General features: G+C 43.2%; 1 protein-coding gene across 3 annotated transcripts in view; it reads right to left on the bottom strand.

Moving 5' to 3' along the window:
* Nucleotides 1–25,118, bottom strand: part of FHOD3 (formin homology 2 domain containing 3) — a 457,851-nt gene that overhangs the window by 232,536 nt on the left and 200,197 nt on the right. For all 3 annotated transcript variants that reach the window (XM_058557016.1, XM_058557014.1, XM_058557015.1), the window contains exons 4-5: nucleotides 22,027–22,094; nucleotides 15,191–15,296 (exon numbers count right to left, since the gene is read on the bottom strand). In XM_058557016.1, coding sequence (XP_058412999.1) covers nucleotides 15,191–15,296; nucleotides 22,027–22,094 — 174 coding nt within the window. The remainder of the gene's footprint in view (nucleotides 1–15,190; nucleotides 15,297–22,026; nucleotides 22,095–25,118) is intronic.

Genomic DNA, 25,118 nt, shown 5'->3' with positions numbered 1-25,118 from the left:
CTGTATATCCATCCTCACTTGACGGCTCCTATCCTAAGGCCACTGCCAAGTTCCTTGTGGTGAGGGGCCTTGGCTGGAGCTCTCCCCCTCCCACTGCAGTTCTCTGTAAAGGGCATGTGCTGGATGCGTGCACACGTGAAGGAGTGAATGATGGGGATGTAGAGAAAGATGAGCGAAAACCATCTCGGAAGAGAAGACTTGCCCCAGTTACCCATCTCTAATTCATGAGCAAGATCACCCCAAGATGACCCAAGTGACTACTAACCAACTGCTCTTCTTCTCCTAAAACTCAGCCCAGTCTTTATAAGAGCACCATGTTCTCTCATGACACTGGCAAACTGGAAATACTGAATTTTCTTCTGAATCACCTTCTCCTTTAGCTACCCATTTGTTTGCACCAGAGAGCACTTTCATTGCATGCGCATGGACATCATCAGTTGAGAGACCCAAAGGAGCAAACAGCACCCGAGTGAGTGGTCTCAGCAGACCATGTGCGAGGATCACACAAGCAGCAGCAGGGGCATCAAGGAGAATTCAATTTGAATGGATGGCAGGCATGTGGCTGTCTAACAAGCCCAGGAAGAAAATAAAAAGTTGCTGACCTCACGAAACCTTCCCCTAAGCCCCCACCAAAGATCTCTGCCTCCTGTGAGGTCACACAGTATTTTGTACCAATTTTAGCAAGTCCAGATGGCTTTGTATTGCAATTCTTTGTGTGTAACTGTATTCATTTTCTATTGCTGTATAACAAATTACCACAAACTTAGCAGCTTAAAACAACACATATTTATTATTTCACAATTTCCATGGGGCAGGAGTCCAGGCACAGCTTAGCGGGGTCCTCTGCTCAGAGTTTCACAAGTCTGCAATCAAGGTGTCAGCAGAGGCTGTGGTCCCATCTGAGGCTTGGGGTCCCCTTCCAAGCTTACGTGGTTGTTGGCAGCATCCATTTCCTTGCAGCTGTAGAACTCACGGCAACTTGCCTCTTCAAGGTCAGCAGAAGAGAGTCTCTGACTTCTAGACACTCTTTTAAGGGGTTCACCTATTTAGGCCCATCCCACCCAAGAGAATCTCCCTTTTAACTGACTCAAACTCAGCTGATTTAGGACCTTAATTACATCTGCAAAATCTTTTCAACCTTTGCCATATAGTGTAACCTAATCACAGTTCTGTAATATTCACACATCCACCATATTCACAGGTCTCATCCCAAATCAAGGGGAGAGGATTATACAAGGTGTACACAAGGAGGGGGGAATCTTTCAGGCCATTTTAGGATGCTGCCTACCATGGTATGCATGCCACTTGCCCTACTCAATTTAAGCTCACTCTCCTTAGCACCTTGTTCTTGGACTTAACAGCACAAGTTGTAATTATTTAGCCTGTATTATTCTCTGCTACCCTATACTAGACCCCAAAGCGACTGACTCGTAAGGCAATCAAGTCACACTAATCAATGAATGAACCAGTCAGTGCATCTTTATTTATTGAGGCCTCCGACCATAGAAAAATTGGGGCCAAAGTGACAAAAAGCAATGAAATCTAGAACTTGGGGGAGGTCGATCTTTATGCAACCCTCCAATTAAGTCTTGGGGGAGTTGGAAAAGATAGGAAGAGGTTCTGGAAAGAAGAGTAGGGGGTAGCAAGATGCAGACAGGGAGAGAAACAATTTGGACCAGAGTGGTAGTGGGAGTAGATACCAGGAAGGCAGCAAAGGGAGGCAGTCCTGCCGGTGGACAGTCTCCTCATGGCCACCAACCTGCTTCTCCAGCTCTGCCTTGTTTGACCAATGAGTGCAACCCCATGGTGTTTCTGTGAGCCCTCCTGACTCTGGGTCCTCAGGCTCTAGAGAGCAGCAAACCCACCATTGTCTTCCTTGTTCCCGACCTCACCATGTACATATGAATTCCTCGATATAAAGCAATACTCACCCTGTTAATCCTTTGAAATTCTGCAGATCAACATGAACGCTAGCCCCTTAATGACTAAGGGCAGTTTATCTTCTTTTTCAATGACTTGGCTGGGCTCTATGCCGTGTAATCAGATGGCCTTCTCTGAATTTGAAAAAGAACAATGTATGCTTGAGATAGCCTGGGGATCCTAAAGCAACTAAATGCAGAGCATGCAGAAGAGAGAGAATCAAACAGCTTCGCTTTCATCCCTTCCGCTTTTTATATTTACTCAGAATCACAGAATCTTAGAGCTGGAAGGGATGTAAGAGGTCATCCAGTAGCACCTACCCCAGTCCTAACAGGTCATCTGGTCTCTATCGGAGCATCCCCAATGCAAAGTAGTGTTGTGTAGTTGGAAAACTAATTGCCACACACCTGTCTGAAATCAACTCAACAAACACTCTGAAAATGCCTAGTATTTCCCAGAATAAGCAAATACCATATATAGCATTCCTTCTCTCACTCTCCACCTCTCAGGCTGTTGACAGACATCACTGATCGGTCATGGCACTCTTTCCTGCTGATGCTGGATGTGGCTTCAGAATCCTCAACAGAATGCTCCAGAAAGTCACCACTGATCAGTTTATGTTGGCAAGAGAAATAAACTAATTTTCCAACTCTGTTCTTGGAGCTTGTCTTCAGTCAAAAACCACTTTCCTATAACTCCTACTCATTGCTCCTAATCTGCCTTTAAAAGCAACAATTTTGTCCCTTCCTCCAAAAACAAGCCCTTACTTATCTAGCTCCATCTAAACTTATCCCCCACTTAAACCCTTGCAGGCTCAGGACCAGCCCCACAGACAGGGTTACCTGGGAGGGAAAGAAATAGAACTCTAATTCTGGGATGATTAGGGTGTCCTGGTAATGTTTCAGGGATTCTCGAGCCAAAAAGGCACTGGGGGCAGAGACGAGGGTGTGCAGCGGGGTGCCACAGAGTACTATTCCGCCTGCGGGAACTGGTTCCAGAAATGAGTCAGGCCAACCCAGCATAGGAGTGGCTTTGGGGGAGTCCAGTTTGTAGGAGCTGGGGAAAGGAGAGGCAGGGAAAAGGAAGCAAAGGATAATGTGGTTGAGACCATGGGGATACTGAAAACCAAATCAAATGAACAGCCTCCCAGTCACACTTCATCATTCACCATATTACCGCTGTCTCCCCACTTCACATCTTCTGATCATGCATGCCCAGTTCTCGGTATAAAGTATGCGCTTACCCACAATCACTCATAAAACACTGAATAAGACCAAGACAGAGCTCCATGGCATGGCTCCAGGCACTCCCCTCCCATTCATTCATTCATTCAATTTTTTTCATCAAATAGCTGTTGAATATCTACTAGGCAGAAGGAGGATGCTGGAGCTGAGGCCAGAAAGGCTGTAACGACACTAATCCCGCCACAACAGAAGTGGTAGGATATCTGTTTCAGAGGCAGGTAAATAACTCTTTGAGATACAAAACAAGTTACACAGTACAGTCCATATTTACATGTATTTTATCCATAGAAATTATGACATTTAAAATCAAGATATATACTATCTTGATCTACTGAACCAGTAAAATTATCAAAAAGAAAGTTCAATAATTTGGCATTTTTTTCTAAATAACAAAAACAAATCAGCTTGTGCTATAGTGCTTCAGAAACAAGATGATCTGGTGAGCTAAAGCTTCAGAATAGCAAATCCGAGCTCTCTCAAATTCTTAGTACAAACCAGCAGCTTCCTCGGGAGTCAGGAGTTCTCTTCCCTGTGACATTCTATCGCTCATCTATTCTTTCCTTCAGCCAATTTTCACTGAGCTGCTAAAATATGCTTGGCATCAAGGATGGAAACTGACATGTAGGTAGCCAAGTATGGTGCAGGGAATCAGCCTAGGGTCTCTGGCCCATAGTGTATGCTCAACAAGTATTCATCATCAGTGAGGTAAGTGTCAAGACCAGGGTATGCACAGAGGGCCAAAATATTGGGGGGCAATGGAAGATCTTCTGCAGGATATTGTGTCTGAGCCTCATCCTGAAGACAAGCAGGAAGCAAGGGATAAAGCATGAACCAGGTGAGGAAGGGACTTGCAGGCAGATGCTGAGGTCAGGGAGAGGGCTGAAGTGAACTGGACAGATATACTAGGACAAAACTGGAAAGATATACTAGGGTAGGACAAAGGGGGCACTTCCATCCCATGGAGGGGCCAGGACTTCATCCTAAGGATGAAAGGAGCCACTCATGAATCTACACCAAGCACTGAGGAGACCAGATCAGGACTGTAAAAAGTCTACCCAGGAAACAGGTTGCAAAATGGACCAACGGGAGACAGGAATGAAAGCAGACGGACCAGTTAGGAGCTCAGCAGAGCAGATTGGGAAGAAGCAAATGATGATCTCAGAACTCAGAACTAGAACTGGAAATAAAAAGAGATGAAGGACTTGAAAGGGAGTGAGGAGTAGAGAAGCCCAAATTTAGTAGCTTATGATTACAGAGATTGAGTGAGAGAGAGGGAACTAGGAGGCCCCCAGGAAGCTGACCTGAACTTGATGGATGACTGTGCTCTTCAGCAGGATGATGAACGGAGCTGTGAGGGCACTGACTGGAGTGTAAAGATGGGTTGGGGTTTAGACATGGGGTGTGGGGAATATCAAGGACACAGCTGGCTCCACAGGCCTAGGGTAATGCAGAGTGACCTGGGCTGTGGGCCTTATGCACATCAATGGCAGGGGAAACCATGGTGTCAGGAAAACGGCTGGCCCAATCTACCAAGAGCCCTCAAAACTCCATAACGCAGGAATCTTGAACACAGCAACTGATATTTCCCCAGCAAATTCCAGACAAGAAAATAATTTTAATCCATGTTTGGGGCTAGGTTTAAAATTTGCTTAAGATATTCCATTTTGTTATAAGCCTAGATTTGTAAGTAGAAGCCCTATAAAAGAAGACCACATATGAGATAAAGTTATAGCCAAGGAAATAACAATTGTGATTCAAGGTACACCCAGTCAGCAGTTCCTCTGGAAAAGTCTACTGAGCAAGGAGAGAAGGACGAAGCAAGAAGGCACATCTTCAGTATGAATAACATGGAAAAATTCCTGATGAACAGCATGAGATTTGGTCATGGAAAATTCCACACATAGGAATGGCCAGATAACTCTGTTTTTTTTTCTTCCTTCTCATCTCAGATAAAAGGAAGAAGATGGAGGCTTCTAGAGGAGATAAAAATTCTGGAGAAATCTCTTTGGCCAAGACTGTGATATAAATGGCTCTTAAAGTTGAAGTGCTCAGAGGCATAACTGTACAAAATTGCAAGTGGTTTTTTTTTTGTTTGGTCTGCAAACTGGCCTGAATTTCTGGAGGGCTGTGACTCTATATAGAATGCAAGGTGAATTTTAAGGAAGCATCTAATCAGTCTAGCAATGAGTCAAGTTAAGATCAAATTATGATAATATTAAGTTAAGCCATTCAACTTTGCCATTTCTACAGGTAAAAATGGTCAAATATCAGCCATTTCATATGACTTGGCCTAATGATGCTCCAAGTTGGAGATAATGCTTGCCAGGTAGCCCTAGCTGTGTATTGCTCTATAAAGACTGCTCTGTATGAAGTGTTTCTGTTACTATTTAATGCTTGCTGTATTCAACAGTATTAATAATTGATTTTTACTTTAGGAAAATTAAAACTTGAAAGAAAAGCTTTATTAATCATAAGGCAAAGTAACCAAGAGACAAGCATTCTCTAATGACAGGGGAAAAAATACCTTGGAAAGGGGTGAGAGGGAAAATGAAAACCATGTTTAAAGCGGAAAGCACCCACCTAGATTAGAAACTGAAGGCAAACATCTGACTTGCTGACAAATGTGGGGAGGGGCTCAGGGTCGTGCATGTCACCTGTGGTCTCTCCCAGCACCTTCCTCTCTCACCTGAGAACCCAGAGGAAAAACAAAGGGCACTTTGTCCCATCAAAGGTCAGGACCCAGCTCTGGCCCTCCTTGCTTCCTCTGGCAGGAGCCCCCTCACCCACGGGATCCACTGCATTCCTGTACCCAGCACTGCAGACCAAGGGCGTGTCAGGGCGCAGACCACAAGCGATGATGATTCAATAATTTAGCACTTCCAGAAAAAACAGCAGCACAACAAGGAGACTCTGAACCACCTTCCTACCAATCTAGCAAGATGATCAATGAGAAGTACAGATGGAGAAAAGATTCCATGAGCCCTGAGACTAGGGGTAACAACTTGAGGGGTACATCTAGATACACCAGAGACTGTAGCAGGTCCAAGGGGAACATTGCGCACAGCATCCAACTCCTTCTCTTGGGAAACGTAGTGTTGCAGAAAGTCATGGAGAAAAGTTGGGCAAGTCCACAGTATCCCATGGTCTGGGCAGGCCATGAGAGAGATGTGACCTGTTCCAATGTGAGCCCATTTTTGGGCCCTTTGCCCAAATGGGCTGGAAGAGGAAGGACACAAGTGCAGCCCTCAGCTATTCTCTGACCCAGTTTTTTAAGAGGGGATCAGCCTGATATAGGGTGGGGATGAAGGCGGTGGCAAGAGGGGCCACTCAGAGCACTTAGGGGTACCATTTCTGTCACCACACACCAATAAGAGCAGCAAGAGTGACTTGGCCTCCCTCCCCAAGCAGGGCGGGGTGTGGCTTTCCTGCCTCTGACCAAACTCCTCAGTAGGTTTGTGGCTGGTTCAACCTGGAGGCCACATCCCCAACAGCATGCCAATTGGGTAAGCAGAAAGGTCAGGCCAAGGTCAGACACAGCCAGCGCACAGAAAACATTAGATACCAAAAGCAGAGATTTCAACAACTACAGGGGGAAAGAAAAAACAAAACAAACAAAATGTGGAGACCACGTCCCTGGCTACGAGTGGCCAGATCTCCAGCCGTCCCCAGCCCACATGCCACCATTGGTGAATGCCCAGACCTGAGAGACCAAGTATCCACCAGGTAGGCTACTAGTCCAAGTACAAAAGGAAGGGTTTCAAACATGTCAACACAGAGGAAGAGGATGCTAACTCTTCCTCACTGTCTTCACCACTGTCTTCTCCAAGTGCTTCCCAGAACTGAGAACCCAGGCCCCAAGGCACACAATATTCCCTGATTGAAGCAAAACACACCCAAGGAGGGTAAGAAAGACACTTCTCAGGAGAGGACACTCCCAAAACAAATTTACAAAATGCACAGGAAAAGGACCCAAAAGAATCTTCTCTATCATGTGGTACATATCAGGCCCAATTCAAAAGTGAATAAACAAGAAAAAATAAATACAAAAACATCATAGGGTGACACACATCAAATTCTGCAACAAGAAAGAAGGAAAAAGACATTGCATACAAGAGTTAGATACACATATTCTTGAACATATTCTTGAAAAGGATTAGTCCCAGGGCACGAAGTGCATGTAGGCAATAGTTTTGAATTTTCAAATAAAGATGTCAATTCTTCCCGAGTTAATTGACAAATTTAACACAGTGACAACCAAAATTACAAACCACTTTCTAAAAATGACTGTAAAGTTCATCGGTAGGAATAAGTGTGCCCTAATCACCAGGAATGACAAAGATTACAAAGAATGATCACCTGGGGTAAATGAGCAGAAATGGAGAACACTGGTGAGAACATAAATTCACACCTTCTTTCTGGAAGGCAGTTATCCAAACCAAAACAAGACGAAAATGTACATATCTTCTAACCCAATGACTTTATCCCCAGGACTTTCACCCTATGAACACCCGAATAACTCCCAGAGAGTTTTATGCAAGGATGGTGTATCAGTCCGCTTGGGCTGCTGTACCAAATACCACAGACTGTGGAACATAAGCAACAGATGTTATTTCTCACAGTTCTGGAAGCTGCAAGTCCAAGATCAAGGTGTCTGTAGGGTTGGTTTCTTCCGAGGCCTCTTGCCTTGGCTTGTAGATGGCCGTCTTCTCCCCGGGTCTTCACATCGTCTCCCCCTGTAGGGGTCTGTGTCATCACCTCCTCTTCTTATAAGGACACCAGCCACACTGGATCAGGGCCCAGGGACCTCATTTTAACTTAATTACTTCTTTAAAGGACCTATCTTCAAATACACTCATATTCTGAGATATTGGGGGTCAGGATTTCAACATATGAATTTTGGAGGTGCACAATTCAGCCCATAGCAGGTGGTCACTGCATTGACATCATTGATTATTACTGACAATTGTCATAGCTACAACTCAGTCCTTTATTTAGACCTTTCTATGAGCTCTTTAATCCTCACAACATCCCTATAAAATAGATATTATCTCCCTTCTACAGGTGAGGAACCTGCAGTTTAAAGAAGTTAAATAATTTGTGCCAAGGTCAAAGAGATGTCACAAAGCCAGCTGCCAAGATCCACACTTTCAAACCACTCTCTTCCAGGAGACACGGCTTACAACATATGTAAGGACACTTCATTTTTATAAAAGGCATGTGCGAAGCAAGCACGTGCATGTGTGTGTAGAAAATGGTCTTGGTCTTTGTTTAGTGGGATTATGGGTGATTTTTTGTTTTTCCTTTTTATGCTGATTGCTTTTCAGAAAACTGTGTTCACAAATTACTCAGTAAGAAAAAGAAAATAAAAGCCAATTCTGTTTTAAGAAAAATATTTACATCACTCAGTTTTTACACAGTTTTCTCTTGGGCCTGTCCATCCCAGGCCACCTTTATTCCACTGACCATGACACTCTGACACTCTCATCTCTGGGACGCACTTGGACCCCTCCTTTGACAAGTGGACGATAGGGACTTCTGCGGTGGATTCTGAGGCACACAGTTTAGGATCGAAATGAAAGGCTCACTATTATCACCTTACAAGTTCAACTAGTGGAGCAAGTTTCCAACAGGAATCTTCTTGCCAACATGCTCACACCCTAGTCGGTGGCTCTGCCTACTCCCAGCCTGTTTCCCAAACTTGGCTATTGAGACTATAAGACACCACTGTCGATGTGGTGACAGGACTTCTATCCTTAGATAATCATGTAAGGGCTTGGGTGGGGCAGGAGGCAGCAGGCAGTGCTGAGCTTTACCAATTTTGAGAAATGCTAGGTGTTGAGGGAATAAAAAACTTATTCACATTGGGCTTGAGAACCAAGTTCACAAAGTAGCAATGACATCACAACTTATGTCCAGCTATCATAAAGCCGGGCGCTTCTGCTTTAGATAACTGTAATTCTCATCTTACAGATTGTGATGTCATTAGCCAGAGGTCTCAAACTTATATGCCTCTGGAGCACAGAGGCAACAAAATAAGCAGCCCAGGGGTGACACAAAAGGGAGCAGTGGGGACTGTGGTAAACAGAGCCCCATGTGCCCCACGTAAACACAGCAGCTTCCTCCAACTCCAGCTAATTGTGGCCACACAGCAATGAGGGCCCTGTGTTGGCTCAAGCGTTCAGGTTTTTAAGAAAAGCCAGAAATCCATATTTTTATGTCAAATCTCCCAATTTTTAAATGTTCATAACTATTCTAAAATTTTTTAACACACTAGATTAGGCAAACAAAATACCTGCGGATCAATGTGGCCTCATGGGCTGCCAATTTGTGCCGGCCAACATGATTCCCTACTGGGAACAGCCCGTTACACCCACTCAGCGAGAAGAGGGACATCAGGTGAGGAAGGACTCCATCCTAGACACTGGCCTCAACCCGCCTGGGCTGGCGATAGACACCAACAGGACGCTTGTGCAGTTGTGTCATCCACACCAAAGCCTGGTCATGCGGCTGCCGTGACTGATCCCCGACTGAGCCCAGAAAGCTCCCAGCAAGATGCAAGAGAGAGAAAGTTTCCTCCCAGCTAGTCAGGTGCACCCCAGGACCAAAGTAAGGGGGTAGAGGAGAGTCAGGCCAGGCCTGACAGTGGAAAACACGGCAGCCAAGGGCCTGACCTCCATTCAGGAAGTAAGCAGCTTCCCTGCTTCTGCTGCCACCTCCTCACCTTGGGCCTAGGTTGACCCCTTCCACATCCTCCCCTGTCTATAGTCTGAATCCAACCTCTGCTCTCCTCCTTTGCTCTGAAGTGCCAAAATACAAATTTTTAAGTTTTTCTGGCATGGAAGATGTTGGTTTAATTACCATTTGATCATTTTGTACCACCACCTTCGCTCTAACATACTAAAATCTTTCTCTATGCTGTCTATAATATTTCTGTTCCTGCTGATGTAGATGCCAACAAAATTTCTGACCAGAAGTCCTGATCCTCACTAAGAAATCCTCTAATATGCATGACATTTTTCCTATAGTGGAATATAGTTAAGTAATATTTGGCAAGGCACTGAAATTCTCTGGTTGTGGTTTTTCCAAAGAAGCCTGAAATCTGGATTTTTTTTTAATGTCAAGTCTCCCAATTTTTAAATGTTGACAACCACTAAAACATTTTTTAAAACATTACAGCGACAAACAAAATATCTGCAGTTTTCTCCTGAAATGAAAAAGTTGAGCTAAAGGAATTCTAAGATCTTATCCGGCTCTGATAATGACAGGTGTTTTATGATTAACGGGTAGTTTGCTTTAGGTGAAATGATCAAATCAAATTTCTCCGTGTAAAACTAGTCCTTCAGAGGCAGCTTCCCTTGAGGTACAGCCAGAAAAGGCAGCTGGGCTTACAGATTCTACTTATCTCTTTCTCTTTTCTCCCCCAAAGCATATCACTTGTGGGCAATTTCTAAACATATAAGCCATATGAGATACAACAGATAAAATGGGCCACACGCAGCACCTCCCAGGAGCTTCTCCAGGGCAGGGCTGTATCTCGGGCTCATCGTCACATCTTCTGGGCCCGACATGGCCCATAGCAAAGGCTCAGCATGTGTGTGGAAAACTTGAGTTCCCAGGAATACACCACACCAGGTCCTACTTCAATAAGAATAATCGTGAGGTATAAAATTCCACAGTAGATTTACATTAAATACTGGCTATCACAAAAAACTTTAGATCATTAGCTAGAACCATCCAAGAATAATAAGTCAGATAAATATTATTTCTACATGTTGTGCATTTAAGACCTCTTCCCAGCAGCCGGCTCACATTTCTGGAGTGCACTCGACTACACCGTAACTCAAAACCTGTCTTTACCTCAGTAGATACATCCTCGACTAAAAGCAACAGATTCCTCGGCCTTAAAAAAAGAGCTGACAGAGGGCTGAGTGCAAAAATAAAGATAAATTAAACGAGTCCTAAAAGCAGATGTGGAAAGGACTGGGCTTTCCGAATGCTCGTGTTTCCCTTGGATCTGGGGCCTCGCACATGGTCACAGAGTGGAGTTCCTGAGGTAACTTCATGAAGGGCACGCTCCTCCACAGCACTTCCATATCGACCCACCTTATAGCTTGTGACATACTGTTTTCATTGCTGTCTTGACCCAGTTTTGAGGCCCTGGCTAGAGGTCAGCCAGTTCCCTTCTCTAGCAGCTCACCAAGTCACACCCCCAACCACTTGCCATGACACCTCTCACACTCCAGGCCTCTGTATCCATGCCGCCATCACCCTAGTGCCAGGTACCAGACAGCCAGGGACAGCCCTATGTCCTAGGGCCCACTGAAATTATTCAAACCAGCCAATCCTAAACCTGCTTACCCCGTGGAAATCACAATAAAGGTGCTTGTCCTCTAGCTCTGCCTCATGACTGATCCCTGTGCTTCCTGAGTGGCCTTGGGGGACATGCTGTGTTCTCCCCAGGGAACTGTGAGTTACAAAACTGTAAACCTCCTCCCAGTTTCTCTCTCGATCTGCCTCTGGCTTCACCATACCTCACCTAAGGTAATGTGGTTAAAACACGGTTGGACAAATAAAGAGGCCATTCAAAAGGTCATCCTTGATTACAAGCGTCTGGTGGTTGCCGGCAGCTGATCACAACCTAAAAATGTCTACATGAGTCTTCAAGGTCAGGAAGGGGTGACTCAACGTGTGGGCTAGGAAAAATGATAGCTTCCTTGTGTAAAAACACAAAAGTCACACCCCCAAGAAATCTGTCATTTACATCCCTCAGAGGTACTTTCCTGGCACGGGCCTCGGTCAGATATACCAAAATGTGCTGACGTTTGCACACAGTGCCCCAGTTACCCTGAGTCCTCTGAGACTTAGCTGAAGTGGGGCAGGCACGCAAAGGCATTCCAATGTGTGGAAAGCAGGACGTCTTGTAGTAACCTGAATGGGGGTGAGCAGTTGTTTGTTCTCCAGGTAACACATGGTGAGCCTTCTGGCCTTCAATACATGGACACAACTGGAAAAGCAAAATCTGATGGCAAGGCCCCAGTGTGGCAACAGAAACGTGAAGACTCCACACATTTTAGGAAGAGCTGTCTACAGTGCGAGTCTTACCTCAGTGGCATTTTCTGCACAGCCAGAGAAGTATCAGGTGGTTGACAGGGCTCTCCCCTTGTCGTGCTTGGGCCTTCTGATTCTTAAACATTTGGTAATTGCCTTTGGCCCCTTTCTGGGGCAGATCAGAACACTGCAAATTAATAAACTACTGCAAGCTTAATGATAAGCATTCACTAAGGTAGAAAGCCTAGCTGAAGTATTCTACATCAATACCATCTTTCACTGCCAGAAAGTACAATTCACACAATTTATCATTTGGGGCCTCGTGCAGACATGGAGCTTACTTACTGACTCCTGTACAAGGATTCCCTCAGCAGCGGGGAGGCCCACACTACTTCCAACCAGGCCACCACAACGCTGCTCACTAGCAGGCTTGCTCAGCTGGGCTGAGTTTTTTCTTCCTAACTCCGTCTATGTGGCAGGCACTGGTAACCTGCAGGCCCCAAGCCACACCTCTCTCTCTTGCTGCCTCCCTTCAAAGTCTAGCACACCAAATACTCTGCCTGCATCCCTTGCAGCTACAGGTGGTCACGTGACCCCGTTCTAACCCAGGGGAAGTCTACAGGGGGCTTCTGACAAGAATTTTGCCTTCCTGATAAGAGGGGACTGACCCCAGCTAGTAGAGCCAATCCCCACTCCCCAGCCTGGAATGTAGATGAATATAAATGCTTACATTGATGATTATGCTATAAAAACACACATATACACCCCTAGGTGAGGGTCAGAAGAATAAAGATAAACATGAAGATGGATATAATATTAGTTCTATAGAAGTGTATGTGCGTGTGTGTGTGTATACGCGAGCACATGCACACACGTGAGCCCCCAGTGGAGAAGATTGTTTTCTTGTAAAGTTAAAATGATGTATACTTTAAACAAGATAAAAAAGTATAGTTAGTTTGGACCCACTATTCAGAATTATGCAATCTTAGGTATATTTCCCATGTAGTTCAACTTAATGAGCGTTCATAGTATAAGGGACATGGAAAATAAACTAGAGGAAGTTCTCCACCCTTATTTCTGTGCCTCCCCATTCTAGGTGTTGGACCAGTGTGCACAGAATATGAGGATGTGAATCAAGGCTTGCACCGTCTCTTCAGACCCAGACAGCTGCATTCAGATGCAACACAGCAGGACCAAGTTTACAGTTAACTTGTCTACGCATACCATAGAAGTTTCCACGTAAATGTTTTAATTATATTGAGGATAAAAATCATAAAATACATCCACAGAGCATCTCTACTGACAATCTGTAATGAGGATCTACCACAGGCCCAGGAAAAGATTGAAGGTGGACAACAGGAGGTGACTCCTCAGCCTTACAAACACCATGGAGCAGAAAAACAAGAGGTTGAAGAACTCTCTCTCACACACACGTTTGGCATTTATCAAAATGAACATAAACAATTAACATTGACTTGAAAATACATCCTTAAAATTTTTTTCTTTTTCTCGAGAAGATCAGCCCTGAGCTAACATCTGATGCCAATCCTCCTCTTTTTTGCTGAGGAAGACTGGCCCTGGGCTAACATCTGTGCCCATCTTCCTCTACTTTATATGGGACGCCACCACAGCATGGCTTGACAAGCAGTGCGTTGGTGCACGCCTGGGATCTGAACCTGCCAACCCCGGGCCGCCGAAGTGGAGCACGTGAACCTAACCGCTACGCCACCAGGCTGGCCCCTAAAATTTTTTTTTTTTTTTACATGAGTCCTAAGTTCTCTCTCTTGCTTCTGCCTTTTGTTGCAGTGGGTCTCCAGGAGGAGGGAAAAGCAGAAGGGATTCAGAGAGTTCCATATGCTGGGTAACAACACAGAACATAAGGAATCTTCTCAGGGCAAAATACAACAGGAACTTCAGGAGACGTTTCATTTGCCTGTCTCATTTAACTCCAACCATGGACATTTGACATTAAGTCACACATTTCATGTATTTTTCCTTCATCCAAGAGAAAAAAAGGAAAATTTTTTTCCCCTTATATGAACACAGAATATAAAGTTGTGGGATTAGAGCCATAGATGCAGAAGGGGAAACAGAACCCTGATCAACCTCCATGTGCCCCAGGGCCTGCACACGGCCCCTCCTTGACCACGTACTGCAGGAAGTGACTTTATTAGGCAAATGCTCAACCTCTTTGAGTCTCAAATTTTTCAACTGAAAAATGAAGTACATATAGAATTATATTAAATTTCTCCTTTTCTAGGTCAAAACTGTTGATAGCAGCAATTTCATGTGGTCCAACCTAATAATTTCTGCCCTGCCTATTCACAGTTTTTTTTACAGGATCAAATAAAATTAGATGAAGGTGCACAAAAATACTACAACTATGAAAAGAGGATTAACTTTATGAATTGGAACAGTAATCAATGCTTCAAACTCCACACGTGCATCACTTCGTAAAAAATGAAATTACGGAGGTAGCTTTCAGAATCATTCTTCAAAACGAAAATTCTAGGCCCACCCCAGACCTAGTGACGCAGAAACAGGAGGACCCGCTGAGGAATGTCCCTTTCTGACAAGCACCCCAGATAACTCAAAAAATTTTTCCCAGGAAATAAACTAGCCTCTTTTGTTTTGGGCGGCTTTCTGCTGAAATTCAGGCTTTACCCAAGCCCACTTAGTGTGTCCCTTTCCTCACCAAATAAAAGAGATTATAAAGAACCTAGTGTGTAGTATGTTCTTTTTTCTCAAAAACTGGGAAGAGACTTCAGGTAAAAGTCAGTACCGTTAGCTCAGTCACTACTTAATTACTAGGAACTGATAAAACCTGATGAAGCTGTCATCTTTTGCTCCAGGGTGTCTTCATCATCTGACTCCATAATCCAAGTCTTCTAAAAACCTCTCAGTATTGAAGTTCCTGGAGGTGACCCCAGACCTCCTTTGCAGCAGGGGCCAGCTGCCCACGCCCAGCCGTCACTTACCCCTCAGAATGTAGTTCTGATAGTTCTGATCTGCCTCAGCTCCCACCTTGATCAAACAGGTCAGACCTTCAGCCACTACAAATTCATGCACCAAATCCTTGTCATCCTGGCAGGAAAGGGGGAAAAAAGAAAAAAACTTCAAACACTGTCCTAGTCCATCCCCCATCCAGGCTGTGCTGTTAAAACTATGCACAAGACTTTGAAGCCAGACCGACCTCTAGAGATTGTTCTGCTCCATTCAAATGAAGCATCTTAACTGTTGCCAGAGGAATTTTACAACCAGTCTTCACATTGCTGTTTGCCAAAGACCAATTATTGCCTTCTGGGCAATCTAATAAAGATAAAGCAAATGAATCCCCTGACTGTCAGGAATATATATAGTGTTCTGTTTCTCATTCTTCAAAAATCCTCCGGCTCCAGGCCTCCATGGGTCCCTAGGGACTGGCCACATGAAGCTTGTTGGGTTTTAACAACAGGAAACATTCGATTGCAACACAGACCATCAAGTGAAGGATTTGAAGCAATTCGTGTGTTCCAAAAGACAGTACTTAAGGACGGTAGTTACAAGGGTCTTGCAAGGGTCTTGTATCTGAGAAAGTAAGGAAGCAGTTTCTCCACCTCCCAAGATGTGCTGCTTGCAGGACAAGCAAGGAGGCAGAGTGCAGAACCGGCCATGCCTCTGCAGCAACCACACCACCCCTCAAAAGAGCCACTTTGGTCGGCCTGCAGACCCCATCACAGAAGGCAGGAGATGGAAGGAATCTCAGGGCTCATATAATCCAGTGGTTCTCAAAGACAGGTCCTCAGAACCACGGGCAGCATGAGCATCATCTGGGAACTTGTTGAAAATGCAAACTATCTGGCTCCACCTCTGATTTACCAGATAGGAAACTACTGTGGGGCCCAGCAATCTGGGCTTAACAAGCCCTCGAGGAGATTCGGAGACGCTCCAATGGTTCTTGCTCCTGATTCCTTTACAATAGGATCATCTGGGGAGCTTTAAAACAGGAATAGGAAGCAGGACCCTAACCATATGGACTTAATCAGAATTTCTAAGGCAGGGCTCAGGCTTTGCTGTTCAATTCCCCAGCAAATCCTAAAGAGTAGCCAGTTCTAGGACCAGTGATCTAATCCTACCTTCTCTTTACAGATAAAGACTCAAGAGTGGCAGAACTTTCACCAAGATCACCTATGTCCAGCCAGCCGCCAAGCCCAGTCATTTTCCTGCAGTATCGAGTTCTATGAGAGGGATTTTTCCACGACTGTTTTAGGAGATTTCCTCAATTGGACAGTGCCTTGTTTCAAATGTAACTCAGATAAGGCTGGAACAGTCATCTTCAATTATAACAAAAGAGCAAAAATTTAAAACCTCAGTGATGTAAAGAGTAGAAAGCTTAATGGAATAATGAAAGGTTATTATTATAGGAATGATCAGCAACCATGGTGTATCTCCAAAAAAGAAAAAAATAATTTGGATGAACTGGCATAATTCTCCTGTCCCTATGTGAAATCAGCCCTTCATTTTGATTTTATGGCATTTTCCAATTATATGGATGGAGGACTTGAGCTAAATGTGGGCAGGCCAGGCAAAGGCTCCCTTTGAACCAAGAAAGCATGCTCAACGTTCAGAGGGCATGGGGGGAGGGAGTGAGTAACGCTTGTGCCCCGAAGGTAATGAGAGACAGCTGTGTTAAATCAGACTTGAAGATAATCATGGCTTTGGAAGCAAGAGAAAATGGGACAATATCATGAGTTTTTGGAAAATTACTTTACACTCATATGTATAAAGGAAATAAAAAATAATTCTCCCTCCATCCATATCCTTTTCCACCAGCATATGTGAAAAGTGAACATTTAGATGAGCTCATGTCTAGTCAGAGAGTTTTTCCAAGCATGTAACAAATGTTTATTACTTTAACTAAAACTAGATTCACACATGACTTCATGGTGAAAAAGTGAGAACAAGCTCTCAAGAAACCACTCAAGCTAATCACTAATATTAATATAGCAGAGAGGGACTGTCTGGGAAAGGCACTCGGAAAACACACTGGACAAGGGAGACAGTGTTTATAAAAATAACTCAGAACTCTAACTAAAATTTATGCACATAGGTAGATAAGGCACTGAAGAAAGAGAAATTTATGGATAATAAATGTGGAGAATATCTTCCAAATTGGCAAAGTACTAGATTTGGAAAACATATCCTAAAATATACAGGCATTAATAAATGGCTTTTAAAACATTGGTTTCCGACTAGAATTAAATCAAATGTTAACACTAACTGATAAGGGATTATCCCTGCATTTCAGAATTTTCTGTAATAGCTATACTTTAATAATCTGTGATTTTTTGTTGTTGTTGAGGAAGATTGGCCCTGAGCTAACATCCATGCCCATCTTCCTCTATTTTGTATGTGGGATGCCGCCAAAGCATGGCTTGATGAGCAGTGCGTAGGACCACACTTGGGATCCAAAACTGTGAATCCTGGGCCGCCAAAGCGGAGCGTGTAAACCCAACCACTACGTCACTGGGCAGGCCCCTAATCTGTGATTTTTTTTATGTCTATTAGTCAAGGAATATTCAAATCAATCTAAATGACCAATGTCTCTATTTTTTTTTTTTTTTACCCCCTTACAAGTCTAGTTCTAAAAAGAACCTCCACATCTAGAAAACACTAGAGATGATGGAGATGCAGACCTGTGGGTGTGGGAGAAGGTGATCTAAGCCCCAGACAGCTTACAGCCTGTGTAATCCATTCAATATCCAATGCATCCCTGCCCTGTGGCTTAGAGCTGTTTTGTGCACGTGTGTGTGGTCTTCCAAACAGATTATTAACTTCTGGTAGCAAGCACCTTCTTCCTTGCCTACACAATGTCAACAAAGGCTGCTCAAAAATATTTGTTTGATGAATAAATGGTAGAAACAGCATCCCTGAAAATTCAGAGAGCCAATACTACAGAACAAGCTTGGTGAGGGGATGGGCAACAAGATCCTAAACGTGTTTATTTTTAACTTTTTCACTATGGAAAACTTTAAAAATATACAAAAGAAGACAAAATAAGTTAGTGAACCCCAGATGCCAATCAATTCATACCAATCCTGTTTCATCTATCATCCAACCCTGTCTGCTGTCACATTAATTTGAAGCAAATCCCAGACATGACAGCATTTAATCCATAAATATACCAACATGTATCCCCAAAATATAGGAACTCTTTTTAAAATTATATATTCATAATAAAAAATACTTTCTTAATATTATCAAATGTCCAGTCAGTGAACAAAATTCCAACTATCTCATAAACTGGTTTTTTTACATTTTGTATTAAGATTCAAATAAGATCCACACGTGGCAATTAGCTGATATAAATTTTAACTGTCTTTCAATTCATCTCTTTTGTTTTCCTTGAAATGTATGTGTTGAAGAAGCGAAGTCATTTGTCCCATAGAGTAACTTACAGCCTGGATTTTGTTGATTACACCCCTGTGGTGTAGTTTAACATGTGACTCTGTCCTAGCTCATTTAGAAATTGGTTACTACACATAGAGGCATGATCAGGTCCAGGGTTGATTTTACCATATCATCAATGGTAGTGTGTATTTCCATGAGAAGGCACATAACATCTGGTTGTATCTCATTTCCATCATGTCAGCAGGTCTTGATGCTCAGTACTTAGAACCATTAATTCATTGGGGGTTTCAAATTTGTGATATTCTAATTCTATTACCCCTTTCTTACTTATTAGCTAGAATATTTTTATAAGTAAAACTTCCCTTCAACTACTGTTTGATTATCCTAAAGTTCATATAGGAAAAGTTAAGATAAATGTGAGATTCTAAAATTTTACCCATTTTCAAAATAAAGAGCTGGTTCACTAGCATCTCTCAATGGTGACCAAGTCATTGTTATTTTTTTGTATCATTATGAACTCATCAACGCAGCTCACTTGACGAGTTTCAATTCATTGTAATTATCATCCTTATTGATGCTTATATTGCCCCATCTTTAGCCAGCCAGTGGGAGATTCTTTAACATGCTCCTGAGTTCTTTTGGCAATAATCCTAGTAGTATTTGACAGCTTCCTTGCCATCTGTATGCTAAGATGTTCCAAATTTATTTTACCCATTTCCAACTCCAGACTTGGAATCAGCTATTTCTCCAAGGAGCTCTGATTCCTTTCAGTATTTTAAGACCACAGTCTCAGTGCTAATGGGTTGATCATTGCTTCTAGTCCTTTTCAATCGACTTAGTGCTACAAATATGCTTATTTGCTTTTTTTTGTTGTTAAGATAATAAACACTATGGGTTCATTCTCATAATTCTAATTAAATTCAGGAATAGAGTTAACTTAATCTCTTCTACCTTTCTATCTTCTCTCTCCCACACACCAAGAATCTTAATCCTTAAGAACTCTAAGAATGACAAAATTAGAATAATACACACACACATCAGTCTCAGAATAGCAATGTCGACACTACCACCAGCAATGCGATTATTGCAAACAGTTGATTTTTTGTGTGTGCAGGGTTCTTTTTGTTCTTAGAGTATATCCTACTCAAGGTGCACAAATTAAAGTGTTTTAAAGTCACTTGGAATAGCTCTTCTCTGTGGTTTTACCACCAACCAGATACTCAATGAGGTAAACATAGATTTTTGAAAGAAGTCAAAGCTGAACAAAGGGAAACAGCAGGCAGACTGAGGGACTAAATGAACTAGGGTGAGGAGTGGCCTGGCGTGGCTCTCTGGGGGCACAAAAAGAGTCCAGCCTGACTGCAGTCGGCGATCTAAGTTTGAGAAGAGGACATAACGGAGGGTGAAGTTCTGTTTCGTTTGGCTAAGGACCAGGAAGACACAGATGGATACACGGGAAGTGTAACTTTGGGACAAGTAATTGGTCGGCGAAGCATTTACTAAATTAGAGACAGGGAAGGCTGAAGACAGACATCGGCAAGAAGACTATTCAATTCCCCCAGTCCATTCATCTATTGCATAAGTGGCACCAGACACTGTGCTAGGCCCCAAAGACCCAGCAATGAAATCCAGGGAGCTCACAGACAGCTAGACTCAGACAAGTGCCCTGTGGTATCTTATGTTCTACACTGGAGGTAAGCACAGGGAACTTCAGAGGTATTTGGAGGGATCACGACTGCAGTGAGGGGTCATTTAGGGAGAGAATCCCCAGCAGGAGGAGATAGCAGGGGGAAACTGAGAGACACAGAAAGTGGATGTGGGGTGGAAATGCTTTCTGGAATAGGAGCAATAGGTCCAGGGGCAAAGGTGCAGAAGAGAAAGGGCATGGCTTACTCCCTGAATGCAATCATGGGTGGAACTTAGGATGCAGCCAAGAACAGAGAGGTGGGCAAGAGGCCAGATCCAGAAGGGCCTCAGTGTTATACAAGGAAGTTCAGATAACCCAGAAGGCTACATGGAACCACCAAGAGAATGACTGCCTCAAACCCCTCTGGTGAGAAGCTAAAGAATGGATTGAGTCGGGAAGGACCAAAAGCAGGCAGTGCCTATGAACAATTGTTGCAGTTTTTCCAGAAGACATGGCCTGACCAAGGCAGACTCCAAACCCCAAGGCATTTCTGAGATGTGCAACATGAGGGAGCAATGATGAGACAGGTTTACACCCGTAGCTGTCGGAAGAGAAACGAGGGCTTGTTTCCAGAAATGTTGACACTGAGAAGCGGCTCTACTCCGGAAAAAAGATGAGGGCATGTTGAAGAAGTTTAAGGAAGAATGGGAGGAGAAAAGGCAGACAGGATGGATTGTTGGCCTGCCCTATTGCCTGTTCCTTCTCAGATAGGAAGACACCCACTCTAGCTAGGAACTATCACTGATAAAGAAAATCCTTTAAGGGTGTGGATAAGACAGGAACTGAAGAGAAGTGGAATATTCTCTAGAGTTCAAAATCATAACAGAAAGAATGATGAACTCACACAGACATAAGCTCAGTGCAAATGCCTCTTCTGCACGAAGCCATTTCCTGATCCTGCCCAGGCACAGCGGCCTTGTCCTCCTCTCCTGGCTCTTTGTCTCTCTCCTCTGCAGTCTTACATGGGTCATAGTCTCAGGCTTGTCTGCACACCTGTCCTAGACTGCTTCACTAAGCTTGTAACTTCCTCAGGGCAGGGACAGAGGGAAGGCTTAGGATAGAAGGATAAGATGGAACCGGAAAGAATCACTTGCACATGTGCACAAGGGGGCATGTCCCTAGCAGCATGGTTTATAACAGTAAAACATTGGAAATACACCAAACTGCCTGCCAACAGAAGAATGAACAAAGCAACATGTGCTTTACTCATATAATGGAATATTCACTCAGAGCTACATCAGTCATGCCTACATCTACCCCCCTCTCAAGAAGTAAGCCGAAGTATAGATACATGCAACATGATAACATATACATAAAGTTAATACAAAAGGATATCACATATTACTGGTGAATATTCACCATTAGTACAGAAACATGCATGAGCATGATCAACACCAAATTAGACAATCAGTAAAGAGGGGACCTGGGCATGGGGTAAGAAGAGGATGGTTGGTGTTGGGGAGCAGAACACAAGACTCCAATTATACCTGTCGTAGGTTTTTTTTTTTTAAATCTGAAGTAAATATGGAAAAATTCTGATTTGATCAAGTTGTCTTCTTATTATGTTTGAAATATTTGATATGGTGAAAATATTCTGAACTGATAATTCAACCTAATTTCAATTTTAATCTAAGGAAACTTTTCTTTCTGTGATCGGGCAAAGGTATAAACTTGTCGTATCTAATTCCCCAGGCAATGCAAAAAACAGGACCTAAGAGCACTTTTTCCTTTTTTTACCTGAAATATCTGCTTCAGGGAGAAAAGGGCCCTTCTTAAATCTCGTCCAGTGGAGTTGTACAGTTTTTCTGAAATAAAGAAACAACATACAAAATTAATTAAACTGACTCAACAGATGGTAAAAACACAGAGAGGATATAAACAATTACAGAATTTCCACTGGAAAGGTGAATAAACTGAATCCATTGCATTTCGGATACAGATTTCACCTCCAATAATGCAAAGAACACTCTGGGCTGTTAGAGGTAGAAGAGGAGGGGTGTGAGTTGTGGAGAATGATGCCCAGCCCCCTCCCTATCTCCCTCCAGATCTCTATATCCAGCTGTTTATAGACTATTACACTTGATGGCCAACTATATCCAGAAATTTAACAAAGCCAGAACAGAATTCATCCTTCCACCTCCCTCCTTCCTTGCCTCACATCCCCTGCAGCACCATGCTTTCTGCAGCTGGGCTCAGAAAGCTTTGCAACGCTTCCTTTTCCCTGGGGTAGGATGGTTGCCTCAAGAGATCCAAGGGCAGCACAGTGGCTCTAAAGACTGACTGGCTCCCTTAGGGACAGCCCTCTAGGCAGGAACCCAGCCTTAGTTCTGCCTGTACCCGGGCTCTCACTCATGTTCAAGGATGAGTCCTGGCTCCAAGCAAGGCCGATGGAGGAGCCCTGCCTCCGTACTCTCTGGCTCAAGACTTCTGCCGACTTCTACAGCCCACTGTTCAGTCACATTTAACACGTACGAGTTAGGCCAGGCCTTGTGAATATGGAGATGAACTTGACCCAGGACCCATCCTCCAGAGGTCACAATGCAGCAGGACATACAGATGAGTATGCCACAATTACTATCTGGCCAGAGGGGTAGCACTACAAAGTGCTGAAGGCACACAGAAAGAAAGGAGAATCTAGTTCTCCTGGTGTACGCAGGAGGCCCAGGAACATGGATCTGCTCAGCTTTCCAGAACCCAAGCTTGACCCTGACCCAGGTGGCTCATGTGCCTAGGGTTGGGTTCTTAACACAGGATGCCAGACCACCCCAATATACATCATCCAACACATATTTACTGAGTACCTGCTGGGCACTGTTCAAGCACTGGGGGGTTCAGTACTGAAGAGTGGAGCCACAAAGAGCAAAGATTAAGCAATCTGATGGCCTGCATTTCAAACCCAGTGTCACCACTTAGTAGCTATGCGACCTTGGGCAAAGTACTTTACCTCTACAAGCCTTGGATTCCCCATGTATAAAACAGGAACAGATAATAATAGATTTAGAGGAAAGTGATTTTTGTACTAAATCAAACACTGATATATGCTGAATGTAAAATTATTTAAAATATTTAGATAGAATAAAAGAGTTCAAAGCAATGTCATGCTGGTGGCTGGCCACCCTGGGCTTCAATTCCAGCCTTTGCGGGGTAATGGGCAGAGCCACATTCTCCTCTTGTGTGAGGGACATGGACTTGAGCAGGAAGCCACAGAACATACAGATCTGAAGGAGTTGGCAAAAGTCTGGTATAGGCAGGATATGTCTGCATGCCCCCCAAATACATGAGTATGTATTGGAGTGAACTGCATTACCCCGTAGTAGAACCCAGGTCCCTGGGGTGACCACTTCTTCAGTTTCTACAGTTAACACCTTGGAATTCTCAAATCCCAGAGACACAGACTTTGTTTTTCACCAGTACCACTTCTAATAGGAATAAAGCTATCAGGTACAAGCATGAGGATATGTACACCCTGAAGAAGAGGGGAAGATTTATCCTATCCTGGAAGATCATCAGTAGACAAGTCAATTCCAGGTATCTCTTTATAAGGTAATAAGGTTTGCAGTAGACTTTCTTGCTTATGAAGCACCAGATGACAAGAAGAAATATGTCTTAAGTAGATTCACAATATCATAGTCAGAGTCTCCTTAGTTACCAGTGATCTGTCATGACCTCTGATTCATATGAATGAAGATTATAGTTAGTTGTGCTTCATTGGTTAAGGTTTTAGTACTTGGTGCTATAGTCAAAATAATCAGTTTTTAAAATAGAAAAAATTTATCTGAGAAATTTAGCATTTTGTTGAGGATTTTTGCGTCTATATTCATGAGAACTACTGATCTGTAGTTTTGTTTCCTTGTAATGGGGTTGATGTTGAGGCCATGCTGACCTCATGAGTTGGGAGCGTTCTCTCCTCTTCCACTTTCAGAACAAGTTTGTGTAGACTGGGTAATATTTATTCCTTAAGTGTTGGGCAGAATTCTCCAGTGAAGCCACCTGGGCCTGGAGTTTTCTTTAGTGGAAGGTTTTCAAGTATGAATTCAATTTCTTCAGTTATTCTAGGGCTATTCTGATTATCTAGTTCTTCTTGAATGAGCTTTGGTAACTTGTGTCTTTCAAGGAATTTCTCTATTTCATCTAAGCTGTTAAATGTATGAGCATAAAGTTGTTCATAATATTCCCTATCATCCTTTTATTGACTATAGCAATCTCCTCTCTTTTATCCCTGATATTGGTAATCTGTGTCTTCTCTCCTTTTAGCTTGGTCAGTGTGGCTAGAGATGTATCAACTTCATTGATCTTTTCAAAGAATCAGCTTTTTATTTCACTGTTTTTTCCATTTCTTTTCTAATTTCTATTTCATTGATTTCCTTCCTTCTGCTTGCTTTTGGTTTAATTTGCTCTTTTTTTTCTAGTTTCTTAAGGTGGAAACAAATAACTGACTTGAGACTTTTCTTCTTTTCTAATATAAGTATTCAATGCTATAAATATCTCTCTGAGCACTACTTTAGCTGCATTCTGCAAATTTTGATGTATTGTGTTTTCATTTTCATTCAATTCAAAATTGAATAAATGTTGAATATTTCATTCAATTCAAAAAGAAATAACTTAATCTGGTGATTTTTGACCTATGGTTTATTTAGAAGCATATTGTTTAACTTCCAAATATATGGGGATTTTCCAGATATCTTTCTGCTACTGGTATCTAGCTTAAATTTTTTTTTTTTTAGTGAGGAAGGCCAGCCCTGAGCTAACATCCTATGCCAATCCTCCTCTTTTTTTGCTAAGGAAGACTGGCCCTGGGCTAACATCCGTGCCCATCTTCCTCTACTTTA

This window comes from Diceros bicornis, chromosome 16 (assembly GCF_020826845.1).
Source record: "Diceros bicornis minor isolate mBicDic1 chromosome 16, mDicBic1.mat.cur, whole genome shotgun sequence".
NCBI classification, from domain to species: domain Eukaryota; kingdom Metazoa; phylum Chordata; class Mammalia; order Perissodactyla; family Rhinocerotidae; genus Diceros; species Diceros bicornis.
The sequence above is the reverse complement of the archived record's forward strand: the minus strand, read 5'-3'. Positions and strand labels throughout refer to the sequence as shown.